Genomic DNA, 14,148 nt, shown 5'->3' on the forward strand with positions numbered 1-14,148 from the left:
CCAGCGCATTTAAATCGAGCTCGTTCTAAGGCTGCCGTTTTGTCGATCGAGGTGTCGATTGAAGATGTTGCTTTGTGAATCGAGTATCTGGGAACTGAGTCTTTTGCCGGTTTCCAAGTGTGTCCCAAAAGGATGCTCCTTGCGAAATTACGCTCACGGGTGCTTGTGTCGAGGACCTTTCTGCTCAGCCTAGCGTTGTCCCAGCCGTCATTAAACGAAGAGGGCACAGGCCCTTCGATGCGGGTCCGTGGTGACGACAATTATGTTCGCTGCTACTAATTTACATTTGCTCTTAAAAGCAAAACGGTCCAATACTGCCACGGGGAAATCACTTCACCGCCTCTCTTTCTTTCTCTCGCTCTAAACCATCCATTGGGCTACTCTTTAACAAAACTAAAAAAAAAAAGATGAAACGGAACACCGAATGGGAACCACCATTCGCGCCATCCCCATCCATATCACTTCCTGTTCCACGTTGAGGTCACCGGGCATGGAGCTGCTGATGTGCGAGTTGGTGACCAAGGAAAGAGCGAACTACGCGCCCTTCTCCGAAACCGTACATACATTTTACATTAATTTATGCGTTGAAAGTGCTCACCAACCCATGGCATGGTGGGTCGGTCTTGTGGGATCTACACCCACACACACACGTGAGACTTGGGAGCATATTTCATAACTCTTTCACCGACCCGGACGGAGGCTGGCATTTGCCGTTTTCATGTTCACCGAAAGGACGAGAGAAATCCGTGGCACCGTTGCGCTGAAGCATTCCTGCGGTCAGAAAGCATGGAACGCTTCGCCCGGCTCCGGGGAAGGATAAGATAGTTGGCCGCGTGGGTGCCCCCGGAAGTGCCGGCCCGGCTACTTTGCATTATTCACGCTGCTTCACGGTTGCCAACGCTGGCTTTTCGGCAAATATTTTAATTTCGTGCTAACTATGAAATGTGTTACCATGGATACGGTCGGGGCCGGGGGCGGTTTTCGGTACGCGAGATTGGTTCCGAGTGGTTTGGCGTGATTGAATGAGCCTTTTGTGAGCGCCGGGTTGTGGAATTAATTTCTCTAATTTCACCATTTGCGCACTGCCACCGCGAAGCTGTGGTTTCGGTTTCTGTCGATGTGGTCCTCGGTGGAGCTGGCGTGTCTTGAGAGCTTTTGCAAGCGCCAGAAGCGTCTTCTGGAGGACATTACGGCTGACAGAGCGAGAGAGAGAGAGAGAGAGAGAGAGAGAGAGATAGATTCAATTAGCAAACCTACGTATCCATTTGTTTGCAAAAGGTAGCACTCAAGCCAGCTCTAACAGTGACGGACAGCTGACAATGATTTTCCCTTTATATCCTACTTGTGCAGCGCATTTTATCTAGTTTTTCGAACTTCCCATGAGAAAAAAGGAAAATGATCTCCGTCAAATTGACACATTCCATGCAAAACCCCTTCCAACGCAAAGGCATGACAATCTCCGAAATGATTGCATTTTCTGACCGTGTACCTTTCGCCGTTGCAGCCGGTCAGTTGTTCGTCACCAAATTTTGCACTGCAAACCCAACGGCAACCGGTTCGTCCTCGTAACAATGGTAGCTAATTAGCTTCGGTCTTCTTCCTTCCCACGACGACTCGCGGAGCGTGGAGTCTCCACACCGCCAAGGAAAGCGAGCCCTCCGTGGCGTGCTCAGGTGCATCCGTAGCTTAATTTTCCGGCTTGTCCCAATCGCTTCCATCCGATTGACCGAAGACCACCCCGCTTCACTCGACCGAGACCGAGGGCCAAAGATCGCTTCCCAAATGCAGCCATCTACCCAGGCCGATGCAACCGCAAACATGAATTTGATTACGGTTTCATCCCCGGGAACGGTGGCCACATCTCTCCCGTTCCCGTTCCATCCACGGCGGGCCATAATGAGCCCACATCGAGTGCGCCGGTCCGGCACGGGAACGACCCCGTAACCGGACACAGTTTGTTCAATTAGTGGTAAATTCGTGCCACTACGTCACCGAACTGAGCGAACCCAGCGTGGGTTTGGTGGTGGTGACGGGAAAACGAACCCAGCCCCGGTGGGTCAGTTAATTGATTTTGTCAGCCCCAGCGATGTCATCCGATCGTCCACTCGGAAGCCACTGGCCGGAACCACCGGAAGCTCCCCTCCTGACGGGATGCCGCGGTGTATGTGTGAGTGTGTGCTAAATTTGAAACAACTGCCTCGTTTGCCTCGCTTATCGCGTTGAGAGCGCATTCTAGTGCGCTCGAGTGCTGGTGCTCGTGGTGCTTCGGATCGAATCCTCTTGACGTCCGGAATCGGCTCGAATGTCCGGTTTGGTTGGACGAGTTGATCCACCGCCATTAAAGGACCCGAACACGCGCGCGTACCCTTTTTTTTGCGCTCTATCTCTCGCTCTCTCTATCATATCTCCCAGCTGATCCATCACCCGAACCGGTCGATTTCAATCTAATTTCGAAATGAAGCTGTATCATTTCTTTTTCGCTCGTCTGCTTCAACCCCACCGTGATGTTATTTGAGCGGGTCTGATTGGTTGGGTCGCTGTCGATGTGCGGCCTCGAAGAGCTTCTAAGACGTGACGAAGATAGAGTTGTCTTCGCACGAAAGCGAGCCTGGGCCCGATTCCGGATGGGTGGCATTTAATTTCTATCTGATTCCATCTGCCGCTTTGGTGGAGATGTGTTGTCCTTCTCAGGATGCCCTTTCAACGGTCTCAAACGGTGGTGACGAAAGCCAACCACAGTCTTCGGATACGATGCGAGATCTTCTTCAAAACGGACGACTTAAAGGACATGAGCATGACCGAGAAATCGGCATCCGCTTATGCATGTGGACTGTTCTGTCAAGCGGAAAAGAGAGCACGAGAGAGAGAGAGAGAGAGCGATGTATAGAGATAGAGAAAAAATCGTCTCATTCCGTCGCACTGGCAACCGAGCGCAGATAGGATAAGCCAATTCAACGGCAAGCTGGGCACTTTAAAGGAAGCCAAGGAGCCGAAAACTTGCCCATCCTTGCCAGGACACAACCGACCCAGTATGGGGGCCGAAAGTTTGTTTGCTGGGAAAGCACCACCCACCAGGAGATTCCATATGTAACCACTATCCGCTTCGCTGGACACTTGCGCCACCGAACGACCAGCCAGTTCCGTTTTGCTTTTAATCCAATTTCGTACCGTATCATTCGAGTATCATCGCTCGAGGTTGGGGTGTATTTTTTTTCTTCGTCTATTTTTGTGCATTTTTTTTTTGCTTCTTTCCCTCCTGTCGACATGTCCTTGGGGCGCCACCCATGACCCGAAGTTCCGGGAGGTATGCAACGAACCGGAAACTTCGCAAACCTACCGCAGCACCGATTCCGCTCTAGTGGTCCACCTCCGGAGCTTTTCTTTCGCTTGTGTGGGGGGGATTTTGGAAGCTTTTTTTACTTCTGAGTGTGTGCTTCCTGCTTCCACGAAGATCTACTTCCCATTCATGAGCTGGGAAGCGTAGATGGGACTCTTTCTACGCTCGAAAGCTGCATGAAGAGCGATGCTTCTTGATGGGTTTGGTCTTGGGAATTTTCCCGTTGCCTCGACAAAGTTGAGCCCTCGGTCGGGATGGGCCGAATGGATTCCGAATGGGTAGTCAACCGTACTATTAGAAATCTCAGCCACTCCATGGGATGGCACTCACCGTACGGACGCATCGCCAGGCGCCAGAGGATCCCGCGTGTTGGGGGAAACTTTTCCCGTGCGAAACTTTTCCTATTTCAACCCCCAACCGGTGGTGGCTGGTTGTGGGAGCTTCGGATGAACATGCGAGTTGACAGAGGTTTTTCGCCAGCCTGCCGTCAGCCTGTGACCACACCGCAACGTGTGAAAGTGGCAGTCAGCCAGCCGGTGCCAACCGCCGGTAGAATCGGTTATCGACCCGAATGGGAAGTGCGCCCGGGAATGGTGCCCGTTATAAGGTGTTGATATTTGGGTTGTCATCCTCTAGGATAGGGCTGGGCGGAAAATTATCATCTGTCACGTGTGGGGGGCTGGAAAATTTTCCCCATCGTGCGGGTACTTGCTAGAGAAGGGCGCCCGTGGAAACACCATTCGAAAGCCTTCAATTTTAATGAATCTACTTTCTCGCCGCTCGTTACGCATTTGCCCGTCCATTGCCATTGGAGGAATGGGATCGCTTATTATGCCCGCCGAATCCACTCAGAACTCGAGCGTTGATAGGCGAGTACGCGATCGGATTATCCGCACTTTTCCGTTGACGGCTTCCATCTTGCGCGCGGACCATAAATCATCTCTGCGCGCGAGGAAAATGACAACCACGGCACGTCCAACGGCGTATTGAAGGGAAGCTAAATCTTGGAGCGAAAGTTTTGCCACCTCGCGACAAGTGGAGCCCAATTTATCCACCCGGTGGTGGAAAAACTTTCCATCGTAGACTTTCCTAACTACCGTTAGCTTCCTTTCTGGCCTTGGGCCCGGAAGCTCCATCGTCCCGTTTCGGTGGAGGATTCTTTTTTTCATCCGCAACACGCGGCAAACATCAATCACCTGCCCGAAAGCCAGTCCAGCTCGAATGGTGCGTCATTAAATCCTCCAATCGTCACCAATCAACCGATTTGTTCGTTTCAAACTCGCGTTTGATGTCGAGTGGTGAAACGAAAGCCCTAGTCCCCGAGGGTTTCCATTATTTTTACCACCACGAAATCAAGCGCTCTCACGGGAAGGCGTACCGTTGCCGCCCGAGGATGCACGGAAAATAAATAGCGTCACGCAGGAACGAGCGGCCAACCGAGCGCAGAGTCCCATACCACGTCAGTGCTGCCTGCGTCTTGTGCGATGCATTCGCCTTGAAGCGGCAAGGACGAGGCAAAAGCCGGCTCGGATAATGATGATGACACCGACACCATGTCACGAGTCGTTGGGAAGCGTGTTGTGGAAAATTGAAATTAATCTTTGCACCGTTTCGCCATTGTACCGATGGTAAGACGCGCCACCATGGTTGGCCCCATAACTCTTTTTGTTATCCTTCCGCGTGCCGGAACCCGCGTTGTGGGCAATTTTCCGCCCACTTTTCACACACAAACACTCGAGTGGAGTGTGTTCGTTTGGCCGTATTTCGTAAAGGAAATTACCCCGAAAGCGCACTGATGCGATGTGGTCGGATGGACCGCAGATATCGCTGAAAAAGGGATAAGGACCGTTCCCAAGGACGTCGACGATGGTTCCCAAAAACCGATGGTCGGTCACGCGTGGACCCAAAGCTGGCGGATTATGGAGGTTTTATTTTTTTTTTTGCCTTTTTTCCCCATATGCCGAGTGTTCCGCAGGTCACAACATTCAAAGCACCTGCAGCTGAAGTCGGTCCCCTTTTCCGATATATCCAGCCTCGTCCGAAGGCGGGGCACGTGTAAAAGCCACCCCCCATAGACAGGGTGCTGTACAAGCCCAACATCCGGGGTGCAACATGCTCTCGACAAATCCGACAAATGGCGCACGCCGGTGGCCGGTGGACGCTGGGTGGGCGTGCTAGCTAAAAGTTGCTAATGATAAAGTTGACAGGCCACGGCAGTAAAGTTCCGTCTGACACCTGCCGTACGTCAGTCTGCATAGGGTGGCCAAAGCGGGCGAAACAAGGGGAAACAAAATGGAAGAAAACTGTTAAAACGACGCACCGGAAACATGGAAAACGTGTCTGCCGTTTCCGGGTCCTCGTCGCGAACGTCGGTTGATGTTGTTCTCACCATAGAAGGCATCCCGGGGCCGGTCTTTTCCGATAGAGCGGCACAGTATTTGACAAGGAAGTGACTTTTTACCGAGTGCCACTCAACGGATCGGAGGCGAGCGGACAAAAAAAAACACACACACACACACGAAGCTGACACGCTCATCCGCAGTTTACCGTCAGCCTGTCTGACACCGGTGATGTGGCTGCAGAAAAAGGGTGATCCAGCTGGAGCAAAGAAACCCACCCACCCACAAGTGAATCGAAAACCAGCGACAAAACCGAGACATATCGACGTATGTGGGTGGCAGGAAAGAAAAATACCCGCGCTCACAGCCACGTAATCCCGACCATCCTGCGCCACCGATCGTTAACTTGGGCCGTGAGCGGAATGCAGATTGACGACTTGTCGTTTTTTATCCTTGCACGGTGCTGTGTTCCACCACGGTTCGAATAAACCGTGCGAAGAAACGAACGCTCAATCTCATCGAAACCGACGACGATGGCGACGAGGACGTTTATGCGGTTTTCATGTGACACACGCCGAATGTGTTTTGCTCCATCCGTGTGTGTGTGTGTGTGTGTGTGTGTGTGTGTGTGTGTGTCTTTTTGAGGAGACGCGTTGAGTGCCCGCGGAAGGAATCGCACAAAACGAAAAACACCCCATTCTTCCCACTCAACCGAGCATTAGCAACAGATTTCCACTATCCGTTGGTGAGAGATAGGGCAGCTAATACCCTCGTTAGGGTGACGCTGCGTATCGAAAGTTTCCAAACCGTGGAAAGTCTACCTCGTGCCTCTGAGCTCCGTTTATGCTAGGTAGTTGTTTGCTCCAACGGAAACGCTCTTTGCAGGCTCGCAACAAAAAGTTTCATATTTCTTCGAGACGTGGATGCTTGAGCTCCTTTTTAAAAACACTATTTCACTCATATTTTGTTTTGCGTCCTCTCGAAAACGCTCCAGCAGGGACACTCTTTGCCATAACGAGACAAATCACATTCCATAAACAACGCCCACAATGGGCCGAAAACCATTTTTCCGCTAATAAATTGGTCATTCCTTTCCGGCCGCATTTCACGAAAAATTTATCATTTTGTCACATTTCACCCAAGCCGAAGCCGAAAATCCGGTCTTCCAAGAAGCCGGTTCCTCACTTTTACCGGATCTTCGTGGGCGAGCTCTCGACCGAAATCAGAAACCGAAAAACGGTCGCCCTTCCCAATTCCGCTCAATTATGTGTGCCCGGTGCGCCGGAAAATGCGACGGCGGTGGCTTACGATGGTGGCTTCGGCCAAGACCAAGACGATGGATGGCTTTCGGTCGCCCGTGGGCTTAAGGCGGGCGTAAGAAACCCGCACCGAAGCGTGCTCCGGAAAAACGGGGACGCGCGTGTAATCCTTTCCGCTACCGACCGGCGCAAACTGTTTGCTCGGTTTGAGCGTAAAATATTTTATCATATTTATGGCGACAATAAAAGCGACTGATATCATGCAAAACAATCATAAATAACGTACGCGTGACGGGTGACCCGCGGTCACATATGGCGAAGGGTTTTATGACGTTTCGAGCTCCCGAGCTGTGATGATCCACTAGCCGAGGCCCAGGGGTTTTCCTGCGAACAGTGGCTTGGTTCGCTACCGCGGCCAGAAATCCAAGCCACCCGATCCGTGGAAGTGTTGACGATGACGCCCGCGGTTTGTTTAAACAGCGGATTTGTCGCGAAAAGCTGCTCGGGACGGATTGTTTAGATTGCTGACTGCTGTCGGGGTTTGCGCCGAAAGCAAATCAAAACCAAGCGCCAGGAACCGTTCCAGGAGAGCTAATACAATTAGGGCCGATTTGCTGGCTTCAGGGGCCGTTTCTTTACAAACTTCACCTGCAGGGAACGTGGTGGAATTGTGTGGACTTGTGAGTCAGCCCCCTTGAGTGAGGCTAGGGTAAGGATTATCGTTCAGCTAGTGGGGAAGATTAACCGATGATTAACGGAGCATTTCCACAAAAGAATCGCAAGGTCCTCGTTGGTGGTCCATAGAGTGGCTTTTGTACACCATTACAGTCACATTAAAGTCATTAGGTCCTTCTTATTACGACTTTATCCATACTCGAGGGGCTTGAACGCGACATTGAGTGGAGAGATGTCAAGTACTGAGCACATATTGACGCAAGTCAAGGAAAAGAATCAATGCAGATAAGACTTATTCTACTCCACTGATGCCTTTGACAAACGCAAAAGCCTACACTACAATGATTCGTTTCAGCTAACAATTTAACAAATAAAAAAACCCCTTACCAACGGTTTGTTCCAGCTAGCAATTTTCTTCCCATTGAATTCCTGCCTTCTACGACGACACGAGACTAGAATGCGACGAAATAAACCGAAACCGTCGCTAGACCGAACTCTTGCAGCACGTTCGTACTCACACTCGTAGCATGTTCAAACTGTGTCCAACCAGGAAAATAATCCCCAATTTTTCCCTCCACTAACGGTGCGGTGTTATCGCCTGTCGCAAAATAGTTATGAGTCTTTCGAAATGTAGCGCCAAACCAAACCTTCTCAACAGTGGCTCGGGCCTTCTTTGCTCGTTTTCGCAGATCTGCCCACCCTGAAGCTCGAGCTCGGCATCAACATGAACCCGGAGGACATCGAGGAGGGCGACGACGTGTACTTTGAATGTAAAGTGAATGCAAATCCGTCTGCATACAAAGTGATCTGGAAGCATAATGTGAGTATCTGCTTTTTGCGCTTCTCTGCTCCCTTTTGTTCATCCACCATTCCATTCTTCTGCTGTTCGTTCATTTATTTATTCCTCGGTCGTCGCCGTTTCCGCGGCATTTACATTTTCTTTTTGCACCCACGAATCGCGGATTAAGGGCCGCTCTTGTGGAGGGACGGAATGCTTGCTCTAAATGCAGCGAAGGGTGCATTGGCCGGGTTTCGAGGTTTCACTGTGAGCTCCGTTCCAAAACGTGAACCGCCCCAGATTGCACAGTGACCACATGTTGGCACTGCTATTGCTTCCGTTGTCGTGGCATCCGGTGGCATGCGGAAGCGCATTGCATCTTCGTCATGCATATGCATCAAGAAACGGAGATAAAGGCTCGCTTCGCTGTTCCAATCCTGGAGCAACCGTTGCGCCCGGGAACGCATCTGTGCGGCCAAGCCAAAACGAAAAACCCCCTGCGTAAAGAAAGTCGCCCGAAGCAGAACGGCCTTACAGGGCTCGCCTTTGTGTAAGTGAAGCCGTAATGCAATATCCCCGGGAAAGGAAAATCCCATCGATTGAAGGATCAAAAAAGGAAGAAGTGTGTCCTAGGGACAAAGGAGAAAAAAGCACACACACAACACTGGTCTCTCTCTCTCTCTCTTTCGCACAACGCACTCGAAGAACGGAGAGCTTTGAAAAACTGCACCCTACCAGGGTGCATCTGCATTACGCAAAACCCATTTTCATCAGTTCCCGTCGACATGCAGCGAGCGCGCTCACGCTGTTCGCCGCACGGAATCGAAAATAGAGCCGACTTTCCAGTGCCTGCCAGCCAGCTCTAATGCGGAATCAGAGCGCTTCACAAGCTCGCGGAATTCTTTCACCATTTTCTTCACGAGCCCGAATCCCGACCGCTTGCAGCTGCTTAAAATGGCCGGGCATCGGTGCCGACGCGATCCAGCTACAGGAACGGGTGGCACTTGCAGGTGGCGCAGTTGCAGCTGCATCCTTGCAAGACAGCTCCGATGCAATGCGGTTTCCATTTCGTGATATCTTATTTACATATGTCTCCTTAGCCGTTCGCTTGGCTGCCTTTGTTTTCCGCTCGAAGTTCACTGTGCCCAACCAGAACGCAGGGAAAGCGCCATCGAAAGCTCCGACAAGCAGACAGTTCCTTCTTGTGCACGTGCGGAATTTCGTTGGTTTGTGACTCAATTTCGGCTCCATTTCTCAAATCGAATCCAGCCCGTCTCGTGGACGGATACCCCTACGCTTTCCGGCAATCAGACAGTTGCAATGTTGACTGGATAAGAGGATTCGGTAGAAAAAAAAAACATTCACAGCGAGCTAGCAAAACCTGCTCTCAGTAAACGGGAATGGGAATGCATTCTTCGAAAAATCCTAAAAATATTTCCCCATCAAATGCAACGGCCCCGATGGTGATTGATATTGGGTTCGTTCCGCTTTCATCACCGTTTCCCGGAATTTCATTCCACTTCCATTCGAGTCCTGCACCAAAGGTCTCTCCAATGGTCAGGCTCGGTGAAACAAAAGCCTTCAAACGACCTTCTCGTTGGGAGTGTGGAAGCTTCATTTTCCGCCATGATTCGGCTCGTCTGCGTCAATCATATTTCATCAAAAAGTTTCATTTTTACGTCCACTAAGGGCTAGTTACCGACGGCAAACAGTGAAGGACTCCGATAGCCGGAATGGACCACACTCTGACAGCTTCCTTGCACGCTTACACGCCAGCGATGAATCGATCGGATGCGATCGGATCGAATCCGAGCATTCCGTCGCTGGTGTTCGAGGGTTTTGTAAGAATGTAATAAAATGTTACACACACACACTCGCCTCTGCCGGTTGGATTTTCCGGCATCCGTACCACAATAAACGAACCCTCGGGAAAACTCCACCGGACTCTGCTGCTCGTCAGAGGTATGCAATAACTTGCTGCAAACATTGATGCGCTTAATGAAGTTTTATCAAGTGCGCTTCAAAAGGGTCGACTGTTTAAAACGTCAGGTTGCACATTGCCATAAGAAAAGCATGTACTCCATATTCGATACATTGCATTTCGCTTTTCTGCTGCTACAAAGACCCATGATTTTCCGCTCAATATTTCAAACCGACCAGACCAGCCAACCAGTTGGCACTAACGAGTTCCATCACCGGAAAGTGGCACACTTGTGGCGGTCCTGATTGGATTTATTATTTCTTTACGTTTGTGGTTCCGAAAATGTGACCTACACCGGGGTTGAAAAATTCCACCCCACAACGGTGGCAGATAAACCGTTGCCGCGTTGTCGGGCGCATTTTGGGAACTCCCAGTCTTTTGGGAAGTGGTCGCCGGACGAACGATTCTAACACATGGTGCCACAAAACCCCACTCCGAAGGAAACAACGACCGAAACCGGACCATTCCGGGCTTTATATCAACGGCGCTGCACCACGAACCGGGGCGTTAGTATGTTTTATTTTAGCGCTTCCCGCACGACATCCGCCCGTTGGCCATCTCAAACATTTCGGTCACGTCCGCTGGCTTGGAAACCGTTGGGCTGATGCTTCGAGTGAAGGATCAAGTCCATCCCATGCGATATGCATATTGAAGACGTTAAAATAATAAATTCCTCTCGCCACCACCGATGCCGGTTCCGAGTCGTTCGTCCTTGGGGTGCGCTGCGATTGATATACGCGGTCGCCCTCAGGGCGGCCAAATTCCTGCGCATCCGCATTCTCGCACGATCACACTTGGACGGGATGAAGTTTTGGATGTGCGTTTGTGTCCGTTTGCGCGCGTGTGTGTGTGTGTTTTCCTACTCCACCCCAAGCCATACCAAAACCGACGATACGAAGGGATTGACTTTAATAGTCGGCCCCGTTTGTAACGGGCCTCGCCGGTGGCTGCTGCGGCGTAAAACTCATAAAACTTCGAGAAAAATTCCATCCCAAAAATATGTGGCAATGTGAAGCGACCAGAAAATATCCAATATTCGATATACGTTACCGCACTGCGCCATCGCCGTCCCGGCCAACGGGTGCGCTCATCTCGTCGAACCCGACAGGGTGACAACCGTTGCCTTTTTTTCATTTCGTTTCGTTTTTTTGCTGGCCACCCAAAGCCATTTCCTTCCACGTACGAGCCCCGGGCCTGCCTCGAGGTCATAAAGTTATTCCACTGCCCTTTCGCTCTGCGCGTGTAGCTGTGTGAGTGGTGTCCTAACGTCACACCCTTTGCAGCCTTTAAAGTCAACCGGAGCTCCCGGGTTTTCCCGAGCGCTGGCAGGATGCGGTACCGAAATCTTATCCTGATCCTGATTGCGTCCGATCAGGTCGCCACATTGGGCACCCATGGACCGAAACCAAGCCTCGGACCAGGAGCTGGGTCCGGACATCGGACAAAGCAGCGCAACATAGGGCGGGTGTGTGAAAAATGCTGCCTTTTCACTTTCTGCCCGCAGTGCTGCGGTCGCCCTGGGCAGACTATATCGACCCGGTGGCCGCCGGATGCTTCCCCCAGACACATTATCCTGCTAGCCACGTGCTTGAGGTGATCTAGATTTTATCTAAATGTTTTATATAATCTCCTAAGCACCGCACACATGTACACCGCGCGAACGGGTGGTCGAGATGTTTCTTTTTTGTTGCCATATTTTGAACTCGGACCACAGTCGAAAGCCCGTAAACGTAAAACTAAATTTGGAACGACTTTGAGGGTGCGTTCGTTTCCGAAGCCCCTCCGGAGGACAATTCACATCGTTTTGGGTGATTTAACAACGATACAAAATATGCAGAATGTTGCGTTTTTTGTTGTTGTTTTTGCTGAACTCTTTCCATAGCTTCACCAAGCGGGGTCAATCCAGTTGAACAGGTATGACACTACAGCGAGCGATATCGCATCGAGTTGAAACTGGACTTTTGAAAATTTCCATGCATTGTGTGCCGAGTGCTGTTGTCGAGATTGTATAGTTCAGCTGAAGAGCCCTCATTGAAGCTGAGGATCGAATTTTATGTAGATGCTTTGGATAAAATCAATTGAAACGAAAGCTCGAAAACAACAGCTTCTCTTTCCGTCTTTTTTCGTGTAATACCATATTTAAACCCCAGAATGTTGGCTAGAAGATATATTTCACCCCATCTCCACTTGTTCTTATCGACAGCGGTGCGCGGGATGATAAGAAACGAGAAGTGTTTCTGTTTTATGTGACAAAAAATCGACCCAACGATTTATGTTCGATTGTGACTACCCCCGAATTCGACCTGCGGATGTAGATCATTGAATCGAACATGATAATAACGGTAATGATGGTGTCATTTGGTTGTAGCGCTTTTCAAACCGAACGGTCACCATAACTACCGTTCCGCAAAAATTTTGAAAAAAAAATGGCATCCTTTTCCGCCGACATCCAATCGCTCCTTTTAGGGCTTTTCGTGTGCCTTTTCCCCCTTGTAACCGAGCAATGCGACTCCTATTTTAGTTCCCCGAAAAGGTACAGGCAAAAGGGGGAGGACAGGCGAAACCTGGGCGTTTTGGGGTTCTCAGGGCGTCGTACGTCGTCTCGCCGTAATGATAATCATCCCGAGGGTCGATTGTTCGCTGGTCACGATATTAACCACAGACCGGCCAGAACCGTGCACCAACACGTGGCAAGCGCAAGAGACGACCGAATGACCGTAGGGCGATGAGCGCAGAAGAGAAAAAAAAATATGCAACCCCCCCCCCCCCCCCTCCCCAAAATCCAACAGTGAGAAAGAGGACAAAAACAGCCCCGTGACCGTGTTTGACTTGATTGCGGTTGTAGGCCGGCTGACATTGTGCCTGTAACGGACCCGGTGGCAACAGCTGTCCTGTCCTCCTTGATTAAGGTTGGCATTTTTCCCATTTTCCACAATGTGGTATTTTCCACATCTATTTTTTTCTCTCTTTCGTTCTTGATGCTGCGTTTTTTTTTGCTGGAATTACTCTTTTTCTTCTTCCCCATTAAAGGTTTGTTTTTTATCATTTATGGCACGGTGTAATGCTTGTATTTTTTTTTTTCATTTGTTCTGCCCCAACGTCGCCATGTTCGTTCCTCGCCTTATCTTGTTTTCACTTTATTAACCTTTCCTCCGGCGGTCGCGCTGTCACTGTTTCACGCTGCGAGTGCTGTGAGGAAGGGACGTGAGCTGAAAACACAGGACAGTTCTTCATTTGTTCTGCCCCGAAGATCGTGGTCCGTGGTGCCGGCCAATGGGAGGCATTTTCCGAGCCGAAAATTGGGTGGCCTTTGTCAATTGGAGTCTTTGTACAACATTTTACGCATGAGCGAGCATAAATTGCCTACCAAAAAGGGAGCGCCGATTTGAAAAAAAAGCGTTCAACATTCACTGGGATCCTGCAAGGCAGTTCGTGAAAGGAGGAAAGGTCAAATATGAACAAACTGCGTTCAAATGGAGCGGTTTCATTTTGAACCATTTTCATTACATAATCACGGGTCGATTCAGCGTGTAATACGTCCCGAGAGCTGTAGCCAATCGTGCCCAAGGTAGCCGCAAGGGTTTCGAAAGGAATACATTAATCGTTCAAAAACCCTCGCGCTGATCTTTGGTACGATACAAAACCGGTTCCTAGCAAATTTTTATTCAATCGAATATCCATAAATTTAAGTTGTTTCGGTGCGGTTCATCCTCGCCACAGGCACGCGAGTACTTTTTCAAATGAACTTTCCCGGGTACGGTTCAATAGCCGCACCGCAA

The 14,148-nt window shown here is 50.3% G+C and overlaps 1 protein-coding gene across 1 annotated transcript in view; it reads left to right on the forward strand.

Annotated features, from left to right (window-relative positions):
• The window catches only part of LOC128721627 (hemicentin-1), a 145,843-nt gene that overhangs the window by 77,522 nt on the left and 54,173 nt on the right, over positions 1-14,148 (forward strand). The window contains exon 9 of the mRNA XM_053815398.1: positions 8,300-8,430. Within this exon, the coding sequence (XP_053671373.1) occupies positions 8,300-8,430 (131 nt within the window). The remainder of the gene's footprint in view (positions 1-8,299; positions 8,431-14,148) is intronic.

Source organism: Anopheles nili, chromosome 2 (genome assembly GCF_943737925.1).
Source record: "Anopheles nili chromosome 2, idAnoNiliSN_F5_01, whole genome shotgun sequence".
In the NCBI taxonomy this organism is placed as follows: Eukaryota; Metazoa; Arthropoda; class Insecta; order Diptera; family Culicidae; genus Anopheles; species Anopheles nili.